Source organism: Scomber scombrus, chromosome 18 (genome assembly GCF_963691925.1).
Source record: "Scomber scombrus chromosome 18, fScoSco1.1, whole genome shotgun sequence".
Lineage (NCBI taxonomy): Eukaryota > Metazoa > Chordata > Actinopteri > Scombriformes > Scombridae > Scomber > Scomber scombrus.
Window position 1 is genome coordinate 21,870,595 of NC_084987.1, and position 19,781 is coordinate 21,890,375.

The following is a 19,781-nucleotide window of genomic DNA, read 5'->3' on the forward strand; positions in this document are numbered from 1 at the left end:
GGAGAGGGAGCAGCGACATCTTCCGGTACTTTAGTAGTACTACATGTTTTTTTTTTTTTTAAATGCAACGTTTTGGTTTGCTTTGCGCAGCCACTGATAGATATGCTGCAATTAAATATTGTGATTTGAAGATGCAAAAGAACAGCACATGTATTAATAGCCCAAAAAAAGGACAATTTTGTGTCATTGATGAATTGTGAAAAAATAAATGATTGTCAGTTACCTAATTGGCTACAAGTTTTTAGCATTAAACCTCAAGCCTTATCTTTATGATCAGCTGATGTGTGTAAAGGAAATCGGCTTCTGTCTTGTCAGCTCAAAGAGGAAATCTTCATGGTGGTTTCAACTAATTGGCCCTCAACTATTATGTACAAAATCATTTGTATGTGCTTGTCATTTTGCAGCATTTGCAGGAAGTAAATGTATTTCCTGACAAGCAAGTTGTCCTCCACTCACAATGTGTTTTGCTTAATTTAGATTTTTTAGCTTCACTGTGCAGAGAGTGTGATATATGTGCAGAGTTTGACACGAAAAGTCAAGTGTGCAACCTCAATGTGCAATTACACTGAAAATGGGCTTTCAGTGAAGTTGCAGACTAAACGTTTGAAATTCAGCAACACATATAATCTGTATTTTTCAATCAGGTAGAAAGATATTTGATTTTTTTTTCGTGGAAAAACTAAATAGATGCAAATTATTATTCAGAGCACAAGTCATTTTATATGTCTCTGAAAGGTTCTGAGACAAAACTGATTTACACATTTACTGTACGGCATGTATTTACTGTAAAGCAACATCTCACAACTTTTCCCTGAACTGCACTGATAACACACACACACGCACGCACACACACACACACACACACACACACACACACACACACACACACACACACACACACACACACACACACACACACACACACACACACATAGCTCTACAAATATAGCTGAAGTGCTTCAGATGATTTCAATAACTTTTACTCAAAATTTTAATATGCATGTTGCTGGACAATATAAACTAAGCTCAAAGGTCCACTTACCAGTTTATTGGACTTATATTCACTGAAGTCAGTTTTGACATTTCCAATGAACTATTGAGTGGACCTTTTCATTTTTCATTTACATACCTGTTCTCAAAGGTCAACAGTAAACTTTCACTGATTTTGTTTCTACTTTATTCCTTAGTATTGTATATGATTCCTGATTCCTGTTTTGGTGTGATCTATCATCTGCCATATGAGAACAGAAATGTCCTGAAAAGATCCATTGATTGCACCAATAACCTATGGATCAGTTATTCTGAATTTAATTTCTAATCGAACATCAAATTTAATTGCATTAATTCACTCATACAGTCATTGATTTCCTGGCTGAGACTCTTTGTTCTTCATACTTCATTTTGAGCAATGCATCTGTGACAACTTTTTTTTTTTTAAACTCAAAATATCTTAAAAATATCAGCACTTCCTTAAGCATTATTGTTGTCTTCCATCAAAGTGGACGTTTTGAATTAAAAAACTGTATAGAGTTGATCTCATAGTCAACTCCCCCAGCTCTTAAACTCCCTCACCCTCTAAAACCGACACCCTGAAAGCATGATACAAAACATTTAGTATACTGTAGTTTTGCCTCAGGTCAAGGGGTCAGTTTTTTTTTTTCCTCAAATGATCTTGAAAGAAAAATGATGAAATAAATTATTTCAACATAACAAAAAATAGCTTTTCTTTCCTGTTGTAAGTGAAGTATTTCTCTGCACTGCACCATCAAACCCAGACAATGCATACTATTCTAAACGAGCTCTACTGTGTCAAACCAGGTCTGTCACATAAAAGACTCCTCCTACAACATGAGCAGAAAGTCTTATGTCAAGCACCTCTGTATAAAGACTCATTGAGTTCCTGTTTTGCAGCACATGTTTTTTTGCCTTTGCAGTTAGGGGGTCTATTTTTGAAAAGCATCAACACAGGAGGATGTGGTCTTTGTATAGTTTCCCCTCACTGGTGCGCCTCAGCTGTAGTTGATCAGGGATGATCTAGGACACTGATAAATGCAGCTATAGGTAAGATTCATGTCTCTCTCTGCTAATCCATTCTTTAATTTGCTTTTGTTGCATATTTCTACTTATGTACAGTATGCTCCATGTTTCTGTGTCAGATGTCTCATGTCTGTTATAAGACAGCTAGGCTATTTCATATATTTTACCATTTCATATATTATCTATAGTAGGAACAAGCCTCTCTTCCACCACTTGCATCAGATATACTGTTACTGCAAAGTGTTATTCAACCACTGCAGATTTCCTGTTCCCCTTCTTATAAACTGCTGAAAGCTATTGTCAGTGCACTTATGATTACTCAACAAACAGCATGTTTGGTGAAGTATTTAATGATCACGAGGAACCAAAAGGAGTTCCTCAAACAGTTTGAATTCTATTCTACTATATTTTTTTTTTATTGAAAGCAAAATGAATGATTATGACTAAGGTGTTTTTAAAGTAAAGTGGGAAGCTGCATCATACCTATGTAACCTCTAATTCCCCTTCCTCATCTTTCCTTCTTTGCTACACTTTAACATGTGCAATTAAAGCAACACTTACATTACAGTAATGCCAATATTTCAACAAGCCCCTGCAGGGATCACTATTTTAACATTGTGGTGGTAACACTATGCATTGCCAGGGTAGGACAATACCGCCTGACTGTACACAATGGAGCAAACACCTGCTTCCTCAGTAGACAATTGTCAGGGTAACATGTTGACCCTGGGTATGCCAGGTAGCTGCTGTCTGTGTTGCCCTAAGATACATACCATATGCTTATCTACATTGTTTAATGTACTGTATGTATGTATGTTTTTTTGTTTTACAGATAGGGAGTTCAAACTCTGTCTACCTTTTAGACTAACACAACAATTTTGGTTAAATGTCACTTACAGCCAGTTAAAAAGACAGCTGAAAGTGACTGAAAAAGCTGAAAGGAAAATGGTTGAAACAGATGGCTAACTGATAAACAGTTGAAATAATCAGGAGATAGTAAGGAGCAAATAGCTATAGATAATAGATGAATGTTGAAATAATTAGTTAAAGTTAATGGATAAAAAGGTTGAAATCTTTAGATAAAGGTATGGTTAAGTGTTGGAAATGTTTAGCTAACGGTAAAGGAGAAATGTTTGAAATCTTTGGTTAAAGGTTATTGATAAATGATTAAAATGGTTAGTTCAAGGTAAGGATTAAGCTAAAGAATATAATGGTTGAAATGTTTAGCTAAAGAATATAATGGTTGAAATGGTTAGCTAAAGAATATAATGGTTGAAATGGTTAGCTAAAGGCAATGGATAAATGGTTGAGGTTGTTAGCTAAAAGTCATAGATGAATAGTTGAAACATCTAACTCCAGCTTAGACACATTGGTGTGATTGTGTTGATGAAGGGGTACTTGAGTTTATCTGATAAGGCTGCTAGTTCATATCTAACAAAATGCTTGGAACCACTGGTCTGTCACAATACTGTGCACACTCTTTAACCAATCAGCAGTTTATTTCAGCTAGAGAGGCTTTCAGTTTGTTGCCCTGTCCTGTCTAAAGAAATATGTTAAAGGATCAGTTTAATTTCTGTTGCATCAATGGTTTCAGGAAGGCCCTTTCCTGTTTTGATGGGCACAGGTGACCCCAGTTTTCCAGTTGTGCTACTTCACACATTTGTCACTGGTCAGTGACACATCTGCCACAGCTGAGGACAATTACAGCTCCCATATACACAACAACATCCCGGAGGTGAAATAGACTGAAGAGTCCACAGGGAAATATTAATATTGAGAGGGATAACTCATGGCAGTCTGAGTATGACCTAAAAGTTATTGAAATAATGTCAAAAGGGACTGCGGCAGGCCCTGCCCTGGAAAAACTTGCTTACTTTTTTAAGCCTTTAAATACCCTGATGAAATGTTTTCATTTCTAAAAACTTCCATTTCATTGTGTGGTCAGTGTGGTTTTATTTTGTACATCAAATGCACGTGCACTCTAACCACAAGTCTTGTGTGAGCTAACCTAATGTTCTGTTTATAATTGTTGGAGTCTAATTGATTGGCTTTTGTACCTTGAGTGACATTTACATTCAATTAAAAAAAAAAACGATCAAATAGGAAGTTGTCCTTTGGTAAGATTCATTTCCATGCCAGGTTTGAGTCATATAAAATCTAGAGACAGCTGGTGATTTTTTTGAATGAAAAAGTAGAAGTTGTGACTGCTTTTTTCTACTGGCTCATATCCGGTCCACTCACACAGTCTGTGAGTCACTGGTTTTAGTAGGAAGTGGCAGTCTTTATTCTGGGCACTGACACAGTGGCTGTAGACTATTGCAGTTGCATCTGTGTTAATGTGAATGAGCCTTTTACTCTAGGGTACGCTTGCTTCTTTCTGGAGAGGAAAAATAATGAATATAACGCATTGACAGCAGCACTAACAGGAAGTTTGGACTACTGACGATAGATAATATATTGTTTTACCAGAACACAAAAATAGGGTGTAATTCCACCTTTTATTTTTGGGCCTCCTTTTGGTTTTATGGTTGATGTTGTGATGCCTCTGCAGAAGACGAGACAGAAGATGGAGCAGAGCTCGTGCACGGAGGATCGTATCGAGCATGTTCTTGAACGCTGCCTGTGTGACCTCGGCCTCAACACTCCTGACAAACAACTCTGGAACGGTAAGACCCAATTTCAAGACCTGCTTTTATCTGTAACCCAAAAATAATGCTGAAAATATGATGTCAGATAACATAAACATAAAGTCCTCATAGTCCTGGAACTTCTGTGAAAGATAACAATATAATATCACAACAGAATATAAACTGTTTAATGTAAAAAATAAAACTGTTAACTCATAAAAACACACAACCAGCAAACTATTAGGGAACACATTGTTCATCTTATACAGTCAAATGGGAATTGAAAGTGGTGACACAGAATGAGTGATAGAGAGACAGACAGCATAAGGGACTTCCATGCTGGCTAAAGGTCAAGATCAGTTTTGAAATATTTACTGAAACAGCTTCATTCAGAGAAAGTGATGTAATCCTGTTGCTGCCATTTAGTACAGTACCTTTCTAAATATAAGGTTTTAACTTGTTTATTATCGAAATAGCGTGTTTTACTGCCTTTCATCAGAATGAAACCTAAAAGGAGAAATAAAGTGGTTGTTGTTTTTTTTTTTTGTCTCTCTGACTAGCCGGACTGTGCATAAACCGCTGGTGTTTGGAGGAACTGGTGAAGAGAGATCCTCACAACTTCCTCATACTTCTGCAAAAAATTCTGAGGAAAACAAAAGAGGTAAAGAAAGAACACCAACGTCATTGTCCATACAATATGAGGAATGACAGTGTGTTTCAGTTCAGCATTCATTTTCTTTCTTTTCTTTTCTTTTACAGGTGCTAGAGCAGTGTCGGTATGAACAGGTGGTGCCTCTGACTCTCCTGTTCTCTTCAACTCTCCTAAAAGTAATTCATTATAACTTATAATAGAGGAACAAGCACAGACTCTTTTCCAATTCAGATTTGGGGAAGAGGCTCTCAATATTAACTGTGCAATTAAATGTGTTTCATTTTGAAACTGAGTTGTTTCCTTTCTGACTCGTGCAGGCTCCTTACGTGGCTCCAGACTGCAATGTGCTGCAGGAGGCCTACCTGCTGTTTCATAGTTTCCTGTCCTGGCCTGATCCATGCTGCTCTGCCAGTAAACGCCTGCTGAATATCATCTATCAGGAGCTCAGAGCACCAGGTAGCACTGAAAAAAAAGGCTGAATGCCACCTCGTTGCTTTCCTTCAAGAAAGGGAGGTTTTGTTGTTGCTAATGTAGTTTAGACACTGTTCATGCATGACTTTGTCCATATGGGGGCAATGTTTACCCACAGAGATATATTAAGTTGTTTCTATTTTCGTTGTAGGTATTTCTTTTCAAAGACTGGTGAGAACTGAGCAGGGGGTTTCCCCTGAGATCCCCTGCTCTAAAACCATGTAAGTTCCTTCCTTCTTTCATTAGACTCACTCATTGCTGTCATTGTGTGTGTCTGTAGTAAATCAAATTTTACTTGTCATGAAAAACATTTGGCCCATCTCGCATGAAATAACAAGACATCACTGACTGGCTTAACTTTAGCAAATTTTCACTTTTAACCACTAACTTTAAATGTTTCATATGTGAATAGTCAATTCAGTCTTTGTTTTTATCTTAATAAACAAAGTATTGTGGTACAAGCGGCAAAATGCTAGATCTCAGCTGTAATTGACAGTGATTTAAAAGATAAATCTCTCTTATTTTGTCATGCTAATTGTAGGCAGTTTGGCTTTATATAGTCTATATATCATTACACCGCTCTTCTTTACTGTCACCAAACCAGATCTAATAAGTTGTTTGACCCAAATAAATGTTTTGCTTGTCAGGCGTCCTTCTTTCATATCAAGCACAGGATGCACACAAGCGTTCTGTTACTTTTACCAATGATATGGGTGCACGTGTGTGTTCCATTAGGACGGTTCTTTTATTGAGCCCAGATGAGGACATCCCCCTAGAAATCCAGTCGGTCTCCGAGCAGCTGAGTAGCACCAAACAGTCCGACAGAGACGTCACTGTCACCCTCATCCTGCAGGGCTTTCAAGCTGCGCTGGGCACCAAATATGACCTGCATGAGCTCCGCGTTGCCCTGCAGGTGACCAACCAACACCAAGTGCCTCTTTGTCGATGCACAATTCTCTCTTTTGTGTGTCTTCTATTTATTATGTTTCTTGTACATTTTTCCTAGTTTTTTTGCTAAAACAAACTCTGCAATTATCCTCCAGGCAAAGCAGCCTGAAGAGCTGGAGCAGCTCCTGGAGGTAATGGCTGACAGTATGGAGAAGGCAGCCACGACAGCAGATCTCAGCACAGCTAAACAAGGTCTACAACGCAGCATGGAGAGGCTCAGAGAAAGCCTCACCGTTCCTGCTTCTGCTGACAGCCGCTCATACACCGGTAGGAGGGAAAACAAATATAAAATGCCAAAGACAAACTAGGTTAATGTCATGTCCAGGCTGTTGTAATGAGGAAAAGTGCTTATTTCCTGTTGGGACAGAGTTTGTTTGCTTAACCTGTTTTTCAAGATTGAACTCAAACAGCAGTGCTTCCTTAACCTCAGCATCACCTCCTCTAATTAGGAGCTGTTGAGACTTTCATGCTGCCCTTCCCCAAATGTCACACATGCTCCTGGGAAAACGATAACTTTGGTAAGTAGTCAAGTTCTAACAACTCAACACAGATATATTCAGACTTTAAGATCTGAGTTTTTTCCACACAATCATTGTTCATACTTGCTGTACATCCTCATGTCTTCCTGCTCTAATTAAGCTCTTTATGTTCATCTAGATATTCTGAATGACATCCTCGCAAGAGAGTACGACCTCGATTCATCTACAGACTGTTTCCTCAATACAACAATGGAAGAGGATGATGATAATAATAATATTGACACCAGTGTGGACGAGGAAGACGAGTTGGAGGGAAACAAAACAAATCACGACGTTAAAAACCACCGCATCTCCACCACGTCCTCCTCTTCAAGGGACAGCTGGACTATGGCCTCTACGCCGTCTGGCTCATCAGGTATAGAGAGTGACTTCAGCGAGGACACGGGACATGAGGACGCAACAGAACGACAAGATAGCCAACCAAAGCTCAGGAAGAAACCCAAAAAGAAGTCCAGGTCCCTCTTAGGGATCTCCATGCTTTTCAAAGCAGCTCCCCGCAGTCCTAGCCTTTGCCGCCGTGCGCAGAGCATGGGCTTCCATGGTGACTTGCATAAAGAAATTCAAAGAACCGGTTCACACCTCAAATCTGCCAAGTCCCCGTTCAAGCAGGTTTGTCCTCCGCAGGCACCCAGTCCGTCTACTTTAGATCCTCTCTCCCCCAAGAAGCACATGTGCATCCGTAGGAGGCCGATTCTGAGCTGCGATGAGGGCGATGTGGCAGACGTGGTTACCCTGGTGCGGGTTGTGGTGTTTGGAGGTGATAAGGAAGCTGGCAGGTTGGCCAGAGCATACAGAGACCTGCAGCAGAAAGAGAGCAAATGTCCCCGGCTCACAAAAACCTGCAGACTGCAGTTTTACTTTGTTCCCACAAAAAAGAGAACTACAGGAAGCCCGACAAGAGGACACACACCAACTGAGGGGCTGACAGGAAGTTCAACTAAAGCTGTGGTGAGAACATCTGTCACTGTTAGATAATGGTCAACTCAGTCTTTGACTTTATATGTAAATATACACATGAATACATAGTGCATTACCACTGTCTAATAAGATACAGTTTGTATGAGATGTATAATTAGTCAAGCATTCACTAATACTTTATGGATAAGTCATAAACCAATAATTACTTTTGGTTTGCCAGGTTTTGACTCTGGTATGTGAGTCATTAAGAAGAAACCATCAGGAAGTTACAGCTGTAAATGTTAATCAATCACTTATAATAAAGGTCACATGTTTCTCACTGTCTAACAAGCCAAATGCAAAAGTTAGTGAGGATTATTACAGAAACCCACTGTATGTTTCAATAATCTCTCAAGAAAGGTGGTCTAAATACCACGCAGCACTTCTCTAGAAGGTCAGGGGTCAACCCAACTTTGTTTTCATACTCGCTGATAGGATACTGTAATGACATGAAAAGGAAATGTTTTATTCTCTCATTGTGACAGGAGTCTAATGACAGCGTACAGGAAGACAGTACAGTTGATATAGCCAGGATGTTGGGCATGATGGATCCTTGGTATGAGCGGAACGTCCTCAGTCTGCTCACTCTGTCCTCAGGCGTCCTTTGTCAGGTACCTTTCACACCGGTATCACCTCCTCATTCTGTTCTGTACATTAACACATCAAGACAAGGCAGTAGCTCAAGTGACCAGTGAGTTAAAAAAAAAGAGCCTTTTAAGCTGCCTTATAGGAGATGAGAGATTTAGTGTGTTAAGTGCTTGATTCAAAACAGGGACTAAAAGTGGAGATCAAATTAGACTGTTCTGTAATTTGTTGTGTCTCTCACAAGTCCACCAACTTTGTTGAGGGGAAATATTAAATGGCTGGAAGATCTTTTAATGGCTGTGGGTGGAGCCATTGGTTAATACTTACTTAAGATACTCGAGATTAGATTAAGATAAGACTTTTATTGCCCCAGAGGGAAATATAATTTAGACTCATAATGCTGCTGTTGCACGGTACCAAATAATTCAACATTACCACAAATCATACATCTCATACATACAGTAGTTGTAATAGTTCATAGGCTGTATTCACTGAAAATCATATGTAAATTCCTGTCACCCAGGCTAAGGAAGGTGATGTCTCAGTGAGTAATGGCAGCATGGAGCGTCTTCCCCTGCTGGCCGACATGGTGCTTTATTACTGCAGAAATGCAGACCAGCCTGTTCTGGTTCAGCTCTACCAGGCTGAGGTCAGAGGAGCACCACACACACACACACACACACACACACACACACACACACACACACACACACACACACACACACACACACACACACACACACACACACACACACACACACACACACACACACAGAGTCTCTCACTAAATGTGAAAGGACACAATGATTATTAATTAAAACATATTAGTATCAAATTCTCACTTGCTTATAGAATCTTTTTTTTCTCCTGCCGCTCAGCTGACCCTGGCTGGAGGAGAGAAGAGAAAGGAAGTGTTTATTCACTCTCTGGAGCTTGGGCACACCGCTGGAACCAGAGCTGTTAAGGCTATGGGTGAGTCACACACTGACAGACGTAACCAGACAGCCGCCACACACACACATACACACACACACACACACACACATCAGACCATGGTCGCTTTTTGAGACATTACATAGACTTACATTTATTTCTTGGGGACTAACCAAACCGTAATCTTGACTACTGACCCAAAAATCAGCTTTTCCAATTGGGGGTGGAGCTTTTGTCCCCAGTTGGACAAGCTGTCCCTGATTAACTGGTCTCAATTTTAACCTAAGTCTGAAATTTGTCCCCAAAAGCAGACACATTCATAGTCTAATGTGTTGTTTATTCTTTTTGCAGGTGCCGCCAGCAAAAGGTTTGGGATTGATCGAGAACGGGAGGCTGTTCCTTTAACACTAAGTGTTGCCTACAACAAGGTATTGTTTCTGCTTTGACACCCACAGATTTCCTGCAACACAAACAATGACACATATATAAAACCACACGGCCACAGCTATTGTTAAATATGCTGTGTCTACATATGATAACAGGTGGCTGTTAGTGGGAGGAGCCAGTGGACACAAACAGAGATGGTTTGCACATCTATCAATCTTTATAAAGCCTGCAGGAAACCTGAGCAGCTAGGTTTGTCACATTCTTTTCATCACATGCCAGATTTTAATTGAGTTTTGTGGTGACTTTTGTGTTTGCCTTACATTTGCTTTTGTCTGCATTGTGGTTTAGATTCAAGAATAGAAAGCTTGCAGCTGACGATGACAGAAGTCCTGAAGAGGCAGTGCCCCAAGTCTAAAAAGAGCTACAACCAGGTGAAGGGCGGTTTTACACTTTCAAACTACCCACAATCTAACGCACACCCTCCGTCTGAAACACCCCCTCCTCACACTTCTTCTTTCTCTAACTTTCCTCTGGCAGCACATCTTGACGTCAGAGGTGAAGGTGGACAAGGTGCAGGTGAACGGCAGAGGTGACGGAACAACTTTTTCTGTGTGTCTGGATCAGGATGAGAAGAAGTTCATCCAAAGTGTCACCAGGTACAACAAAGCATCACCACTGACGGTCATATCATTTCATCTTTAGTCTGAACACTTCATGTTTCCATTGGTAGAAGAAGTATTCATTTAGTATAAGTATCAATACCACAATGTGAAAATACTCCATTACAAGTAAAAATGTCCAACAACCATAGTCAGGGGCCCCAACTACTCTGCTTTTTTGTGAAGGGTCATAAGCTAAAAAGGTAGGCAGCTTTACTTTCTGCAAATGTATTGTATGTTATGCTTTGTGAGTAAAGTTTTATCTGAAAAATAACTAGAAACCACAGCTGTCAGATAAATGTAGGAGAGTAAAAAGTACACTATCTCCTTCTGAGATGTAGTAGACATGGATTGGAAGTGTAGAGTGGCATAAAAAGGAAATATTCAAGTAGCTTGAAATTGTACTCCAGCACAGTACTTTAACAAATGTACTTGGTTACCGCTCACCACTCCAGATCTATAATGTTACATGTGAGTCATAGTCTCTGCATGCATTCATCAGACATGTGTTGCAGTGATGCTCTGTCTCGTCTGCAGGTGTGAAGTGTTTCTGTGCTGTAAACCAGGAAGCAGTTCAGACTGGAGGTCCTACAAGCCCTCACCAGGCCAAGTCCAGCCTTTGCACCCGTCCTATTGCTCGCTGCTCTGCCTTCCCATCACATCTTTCTCCGGCTCGTGTCCCTGACACACTTCATACTGCACTTCATCAAACCATGGACGTTATATATCATTTACACAGGCACGTAACACAGGATGGACACTTGATATGGTGCAGACATATACTGAAAAACAAAGCAGGGAGCAAATTATAATAAGTGTGACATTATCTGAGTTGACCGACATTTATTTACGACTCGTCCTGTAGCCCTGATAGAGGTGTGTTACATTGTTAATGGTAGGAGTGTGTGTGAGGTATGTTTAAATAATTTTGTCCAGCCTCCAACTATTTCACCCATCCAGACGAGGATGTAGTGAACTTCAGCTGTGTATAACATAGAGTGTATAATAATGCTTTATGTGTTTCAGATTGCTCTTTCTTTTCCTCAGGTATTGCATTTATCAAGTATTAAATGTCTTTGTTCACAGGTTGTCACGGTCTCTGCAGGGCTTTGAGAGACAGTTTGTCTATTAAAAATGATCTGCTGACAACAGCATGACAGCAACTCATTACTTGATTACTATTGTGTACGTTCTGTTAAGCTGTAACAGTAAAACTTTTTTTTTTTTAGAAATGTGTAATAAAATAAACTATTTATTTTGTTGTGAAAGCATTGAAAACCTGTTTTTATACGATTCAGAAAATATACATTTTTATACATTTTATCATGTTTTTATAAAGTTTGACACACGAACGCAATAAAATCCTATTGCAATCAGCTCTGTTTATTCATTCTTTTCTCACCATGTAGACAGTGAATGCCTTTCCTGAACTTCCTCTTAACAGTAACGCACACCCTGTTTCACTCAAACGGTAAATGCTGCCTGTCATTATCCAGTTATTTTACCCACATGTAGCAGCAGCAGACGATCGTCATTCATTTTCAATTTCCTCTTTGGATAATTGTAAGAAAAGAAGCTCAAATGGTAAGTTTGCACTGTTGTTAGTTTATTTACATAAAGCGTATTTGTCTGGTTATTCATTGTAACATTTAACCCTTAAACAGGCAATGTGCACCAGGAGATACAGACTCTTTAACACACTGTTGGTTAAGGTGATTGTTCAATTGTATGTGCCTCACTTTGGTAGAGCTGAACTGAAGCGTGTGGCCTATGCTTTGATAGAAATGATAAAAATAAGTTTAGAAACTAGTATGTGTGATATTATTGACCAGGGAATATAAAGTAGTAACATTATTTTTTTTTAATATCATTTTCTACTCCTGCCCGTTAAATGGTTAATATAGTATATAATATATTGGACCAAAAAGTTTGACTGGTACTGTATATCATAGAAAACATGAAGATATTGCACAGCAGTGTATCAGATCTATTGTCTGCCTTAGACTTGCGCATATGCTTGATGCTGGAGGATTTGGCGTCACTTTTGACCTTTTTAAGATTTAGTTGTGTGTTTGTAATCATTGGTCATGTAAAAAGTTTTGTCAATTTTTGTACCCTTAGAAAACCTCAGTAATTAATTTAAAAGTTTTAGGGACAAATGCAACATGGTCATTATTGAACTTTTACTGACAGGGGATACCTGACATCTGTTGAAAGTGAATATGGCAGATTTTCTTGGTTTTCATGGTTGGAGCCCAAGTTGCTGAACAAAAAATGGTTGATGCCACAGGTAGGTGCTTTTATTATTATGTTCCAATAAACTTGTTGTGCTGGTTAAAGCTTGAAGATCGTGAGTGGTGGAATGTACTAACTGTTTTTGATAATATTGATAAGCATTTTTAGCTGATGTGGCTCTCTCCTCAACTGTGAAGTCCAGCCTGTACAACAATGTCCAGGCTCTCCTCAGAGAGACAGACAACGGAGGTGCCTCCCAGACAGGTAACAACGACTGAATAAGGCACCTAAAGGAAAACCAGTTTGATTACAACTAACAAAGGAAATGAATTAGCTTATTATTTAGATAAAAGTAACATTTACTGGTGCAAGTACTTTAAAACAAGGTTTAGTATTTTGGGAAATATTCTTATTAACTTTCTGGCAGTGAGTTATGAGAGGATTGATACCCTTATCATGTCCGTCTTTAATAGCTACCACCAGCACACTGCAAAACTGGAAAAACTTGTCTGACTCAGTCCAAACGTAACAAAATGTGCCTACCAGCAACTCTGAGGTTCACTAATTTAAACATGTGGTCTAATTTCATTGATTCTTACAAAAACCAAAATGTGAAAATGACAATTCACTGTTTTATGAGGGAATCAACCACTACCAACCCATTTCTTTGCTAGGAGCAGTAAGATTCCACTGGTTACCTAGTAACTGCTCAGAGACAAGAAATATCTCCTCATAAAACCACATACATACATTTTACACATACTTATTTTCTACCGGCTAAGGAAACAAGATAAAATGTGTTAATTAACGAGTTTTAGAGGGGCTGCCAGGTAGATTTAGTTTTTTCTCTGGACTGAACCAGGTTACCTGTTTCAACTCTGTAACCAAGCTCAACTAAGCCATATAGTTAGCAGACAAATAAGGGTGGCAACAACATTTTCATCTAACCATTAGCAAACAACACAACTTAAAAATAAAATTTTGTGTAGAACTTTAAAAAACCTTAACTGGCTTCAGCCTGTTTCAAGGTCAAATCTCTACATATTATCAAGCTGATGTCACTTTATGAAAATGATAATATTGTTGGATTTGTAGTAATAAAAAAATATAGTAATAATAAGATTAATGCCTAATCTTGTTTCACTCGACACACTTTGTGTTGTGCAAAACCAAATATATTTTATATATAAATGTAAACTGTCTGTCTGCAGGAATGCTGAGGTGGAATCTTCAGAAGAAGGTGGAGACTCATCCATCCTGCAGCGTTTTACTGATCAAAGTGCTGCTCAAAGAGCTGGAGAAGATCCTAAACAGGGTAGGCAATGTTCATCCCTCAGTTCTACTTTGAGATTTGTCAAGTTTGAAACTCAATATAGATTTGAGTTGGTTGAGTGTTTCTCTCTATGTAGATGAGGGATGTATTTTTTTTATTTGGCTTCATACTTCTTTCTTTTTTTAAAGGTGCAAAAGCTGATTTTAAAGTAACGTTTTGTCTGTTACAGATCCATAAAACACAATTGCACATTCATGTCATCCCAGTGCTGCACATGCTCTATTATGTGGTTATTCAGGTAAGACACACCTGTGTGACTCTTGAGTTGACAATATGACATTGTTTATAGGAAGACTAACGGTGCAGAGCTTTTTACAGTTATAAATAGTGTGTAGATGGTGTGTGGTATTATTATCAGTATTTTCTGTTTTACTGGTTTGCTTTTCTGTATTCCAGTCAGGTGACATGATTCCTAACAAGCTTCATCGGAGAGCGTCCGAGTGTTTGATGAAACTGCTCATCTTCCCATTGCCTTACGCTTCTGTGACCCTGAGCATTCTGCGGAGCATCAAGATGGAAATAACCACACCAGGTATTATGCATGAATGAGCACATTTTCAGACAGCTTACATCAGATACACACAATACCATGCATACGAATAAACACTCTTGACAGGACAATCCTTCACTCAACAGCCTCCTTATATCAGAGGAGAGTAATTGCAGAGCAGAACTTGAAGAGCAAACATTTCACTATGCAGGAAAAGTGAGTATATATACTTTGAGTGACTTTGAAGCACAGTTTAAGACCAGATAAACTTTTTTCTTTCTTACAAATATTGTCTCCTGATTCCCTGTTTGCTGGTTTCTTCCAGGGTGTTTGTGCTTGCAGACCCAGCTGTGTTTTCTGCTCCACTGGAAGCAACAGTAAGAGCAGAATTGGAGGCATCTGGCCTGCTAAGGGACACACTAACTCAGGAGAAAAATTTGGTGTTTCGTGCACTACAGACGGCATTGGAGACAGCATCCCAAAGCTCCAGACTGGCTCAGAGTCTTTGGGTAGGAAGGCTTATGAAGACCCTTTAGAGTAGACAAAGCCTTTGGAAATGGCTCATGTGCATTATTCACTTTGGTCCAGACTGAAATATCTCAAAAATATTTTCAGTTACAATTTGCTACATTTATGGTCCCCAGTCCCTGACTTTTGATCTAGCACCACCAAGAGGTTTTGAGTTGTGATTTTAAGTAAAATGTTGACAACTATTGGATGGATTGCCATTACATTTGGTACAGACATTCATGCCCCCTTCAGGATGAATGTAGTAACTTTGGGGAACCCCCTAGACCAACTACTGTATTTATTCAACACATTATACAATGCTATATTGGGATAGGTATTGTTATGGGGATATGAAATGACCTATATGGGGAGATTTGAGATTTTGGCCATATCACCAAGTCCTAGATCCTCTTAAATCCTACACAGTGCAACTAATAAGCAAATGTTACCACATTTTACACAATTAACTGGAATCGTTTTTATAAAAGAATGAGTTGGCTTAGTTGATAAGTTCATAAGAAAGATAATTGTATGAATGTATGATGTGTGTTACATTACATTACACATTTAACCCTAATCACTAGCCTTTCAGAGTTGCTAGCAAGGCTGTGTAGACTTTGGGTCAACCTGCACACATTTGTGTATTGTTATCAGTATTTCCTTGTTTTGTTTACCACCCAGACAAATGTCTTTTGTGTATTCCAGGCTATAGAAGACCATATGGTAGAGAAATATTTCCAGGAAGTGGTCCTTGCTGTGGAGCAGAGCATAAAGCACGGAGCAGGTGGTCGTGCAGACTATCTCAACAGACTACAACACATTTACAGAGACATCTTGGCTGCCTCTAACGAAGGTGTGTGTTCTGAACTCTAGCGCATTACTATGAGCAGAGAAAATAACATTTTGACAGGATTTTTGTGCTATCTTTACCCTGTTGTCCTAGAAATAACCGAGGTAGATTACAGCTCTGTATGCAACACTACGATGCCCTTTCCGGAGATCAACTTCCTCTTGTGGAACAACGAAGAGGATCTATGTGAGTCCTGCAGATAAACAAAATATTCCATTACCATATGTTTCTGTTCATACAACATCCACAACTAAATAAATGTCACAGAGGCTGCTGCTGCAGTTGAAATGCATATTAAATGTATCTTCCCTTAAGGGAATCTTCTGACAAACTTTACCCTGGGTTCCTGCCTTAACTCGAGTATTGACGAAGAAGAGAAGGACAAAAGAGACTCAGTTCAGTCTGAAGACAGCGGGATAGAGAGAGATATAAAGGAGAGTGACTTTGATGACACAGAGCAGCCTACAGACAGAAATCCTTTTCCAGTATTCACACGGAGAAATGCCATAAAGAGCACGAAGCCGCCAGATCAACTGAGCCTAATGAGGGAGAAGATAGAAGCATTTCCTGGAAGCTCTCCCATGCTTAAAGAAGAGCGGCGTCACACAGCACGGGTAGTGGTAATGGGGGACGACCGGGTGCTGGGAAGGCTTACCAGGGCTTATCACTCCATCCGGTGAATACCCTCTTCCAAATATTGCTGTGGAAAAATACTCATATGTTCTATGTCTATGTATTTCAAACATTTTCTGTATTACCATTAGTATACTCAGCTTTTCTCTACATGTTTACCTACATTTCCCCACAGAGAAAGAGAGTCAAAACGTCTCCTTTTGACCAAGAAACTGAACCTACAGTTGTATTACATCCCAGTAACTGATATGAAGCCTTCACTCAGTTCCCCTGTGAGTCACCGAAAGCAATACTGACTGCCCAGTGTGAATTTAGAAAACTATATATGACCCTGCAACTTATTTCTCCCATATCAGGATGAAGGCAGATTGTCTGTTGCCTCCTTACTGGGAAAAGTGGACCCATGGTACAACAGCAACATCAACAGTCTGGGAACTGCAATCCCGACACTTGCCGAAATGGTAACTTGATATCTCATTAGCTGTTAATGTGTATGTTGGAGATTAAAGGATGAAATAGATGTAAAACTAGGCAAAAGGCCACATGAGGCAGAAATAGATTAAAACAACAGTCTACATCCATGGTTGCAGCTGATACCTTCTTTCTTCTTTGATCTCTTTACTGCAGGACTCTAATCACAGCAAGTCATTGAAGCAAAACCTCTTCCTACTGGACACCTTGTGTTACTACCTTCGCTGTGGGTTCCAGCCAGTTAGCCTACCATTCTATTCTGTTAAGGTACAGTGCAGCTCTCATTTGTATACTGTAGATATTCAAAGTCATGTGTATGTAAATGTCAGAGGTAGATAGCAAAGACGGCTTTACATATTTTAACAGAAGCAGTAGAAGTTCCACCTTAGTACAAGATTAGAAGCATTTAGAGTAATGGGGTATTAATTTATTGTGTTATTGCTAGTTTTACGTATAGCCACTAATTACTATAAATTAGGGGGCTGCTTGTAGTGATGACCTGTAGAGAATTGTTTTCAGTTAGATGCAATCTGCAAACTCACCACTAGATGTCACTAAACCATACACACCGGTCAATTAAGTATAGAATTTAAATATCATATCCATTACTGGACAAAACACAGTATACAGTGCAGCATCACACAGGATACTGCCACTGGTCTTGTTTCAAAGTGTGTGTGAAAATAGGTTACTGATGCTACAGAAGTAGTTTCTAGTTTGACTAAGTACAGTATGTGTTTAGATGACCTGCATCAGCTCTGTGGTGGAGGAGGTGTTTGTGTCCCATCTGGAGGCTGACTTCCCAGAGTTCAGACACCTTAAAGAAAGGTTTTCAAGTATGTTTCTGAATGTGTTTCTCTTTTTTTGTGTGTGGATGTGGATACTGAAATAACTGTGTTAACATGATAGTTACATGCAGTAAAGTGAGGTGTCGTCTTTGACAGAAGAACCATCTCGATGCCGAAGGAAATCAGCAGTGGAAGTTTTGGGGGCAGTTATCTCAATCAGTTACACAAAGGTACACTTCTCTTTATAAAAAGCCATTATTAATATTGCAATATTTCATCTATATTATTATCTTCAACATTCTTACTTGGACTAACCAAGGCTATCTTTATTTTTACATCCTCAACAGATCTCTTTAAGCAAACGAAAAGTTGTAAAGGGAGAGGCACACAGAACATGTGGCGTGGTGATGAAATCAGAGCCGGCAGCTGTAACATCAGGTTGGTGTTTTGTATGGATTTGCATTAACATTTTGTTTACAATTCAGTGTAACAAGAAGCCTTCAAAGATTGGTAAGATTACCACACTCATCCCATTAGTAAGAATAATCTTCTTCATTTTCCGTAGGTGAGGATTACCTTGCTGTAAGTTTTCACAGTGTGAACCCAAAATGCAACACAGTAAGAAATTATTTACTTCTACATAATATTAGCTAATTTGATCAATTATTATTACTATTATTTGTCGTACCATTTATCTATGTACATGAATCTATGATGCCAGTTGTTAAATGTTCTAAACCTTTTTTATAGAAGATCCAAACCCGAAAAATCAGCATCCAAACGATGGAACAAACACTCTCTGTGTGTCTGGACAAGGACTCTCGCAGGACATATACTGATGTCCAAAGGTAATTTATGGCAATACAGCATCTCTTTTTTTATACTTTTTTTTCTGTTCCACCACGAGGAAATTGATACACTTTAATGTCACTGTTACAGAATAGAGATTTCCCCATGCTTAGACCCAGGATGCAGCATCCAATCCAGCAATGAGCAGGAGCCACCACTGATCAAATATCTAGACAAAGTCCTGTCACTTCCCATCAACACCTTCACTGGTGTGACCTACTGAGGAACATCCCCGGTCTATTCCATGTATACAGACATTGCATACTGCTGTACATAATGCTCTGTCAAACCAAACTGTGTGTTGCATAATAATCAGTGTATTAATTTTCATTATATTCTTTTGTACCTGTATTATAAAGTATTACCTTTATATTAATACACAACCCGTGATAATTACAATGTGCTTTGAATGATTCCAATAAAAGGATAACTACTGTGGAGTGCTGGGAGAATAAGAGCATCAAAACCATGTGACATAAATTCATGATGTATGTTGATTCCTCTCAAATGTGAAAATTTGGTAAATAAACTGACCCTCAGCTGAATACTTTTCACTCACATTAAATAATTCTTCTCTCATTTGCAATGGGAAAGTTAACATGCTCTTTATCAGCATCACACCTGTAGCATTTTGACACCCTCACACCTGTATATTTTTCTCTCTTAATTTATCTCTATTTAATGCTTAATAACTTTTCTTGGAAACATCAGACACACACATTTGCAGTTGCTTAAAATGAAGAGCACACTTATACCATTAAATATATATAGGCATATGACACTAAATTGATCAATCCCCACGAAAATGTAGTACACTTTTTGAGAGC

General features: G+C 39.0%; 2 protein-coding genes across 2 annotated transcripts; both read left to right on the plus strand.

Annotated features, from left to right (window-relative positions):
- The first annotated feature begins 1,989 nt into the window (after positions 1–1,989).
- LOC133999475 (phosphoinositide 3-kinase regulatory subunit 5-like) lies at positions 1,990–12,162 on the plus strand. Its single transcript, XM_062438666.1, has 18 exons — positions 1,990–2,061; positions 4,589–4,703; positions 5,225–5,325; positions 5,424–5,492; positions 5,634–5,772; positions 5,939–6,008; positions 6,523–6,700; positions 6,831–7,002; positions 7,185–7,253; positions 7,393–8,222; positions 8,717–8,842; positions 9,340–9,465; positions 9,695–9,788; positions 10,101–10,177; positions 10,292–10,385; positions 10,485–10,567; positions 10,674–10,792; positions 11,333–12,162. Exons 2-18 carry the CDS (start codon positions 4,604–4,606, stop codon positions 11,478–11,480), a joined length of 2,595 nt encoding a protein of 864 aa, XP_062294650.1. The 5' UTR covers positions 1,990–2,061; positions 4,589–4,603; the 3' UTR covers positions 11,481–12,162.
- Positions 12,163–13,069: 907 nt separating this feature from the next.
- Positions 13,070–19,177, plus strand: pik3r6b (phosphoinositide-3-kinase, regulatory subunit 6b). Its single transcript, XM_062439352.1, is given in 19 exon segments — positions 13,070–13,085; positions 13,199–13,279; positions 14,242–14,345; positions 14,533–14,601; positions 14,760–14,895; positions 15,000–15,069; positions 15,179–15,362; positions 16,069–16,216; positions 16,307–16,399; positions 16,529–16,889; positions 17,022–17,149; positions 17,210–17,307; positions 17,474–17,584; positions 18,060–18,153; positions 18,262–18,335; positions 18,453–18,543; positions 18,671–18,723; positions 18,856–18,953; positions 19,045–19,177. Coding segments are annotated over 19 exon segments (2,142 nt in total).
- Positions 19,178–19,781: the final 604 nt, after the last annotated feature.

Coding starts and splice junctions, on each gene's coding strand:
- LOC133999475 (XM_062438666.1), top strand. CDS start 4,604: ATGGAGCAGAGCTCGTGCACGGAGGATCGTATCGAGCATGTTCTTGAA. Junction 6,009..6,522: donor ATCCCCTGCTCTAAAACCAT/GTAAGTTCCTTC, acceptor GTGTTCCATTAG/GACGGTTCTTTTATTGAGCC. Junction 10,793..11,332: donor TTCATCCAAAGTGTCACCAG/GTACAACAAAGC, acceptor TCTCGTCTGCAG/GTGTGAAGTGTTTCTGTGCT.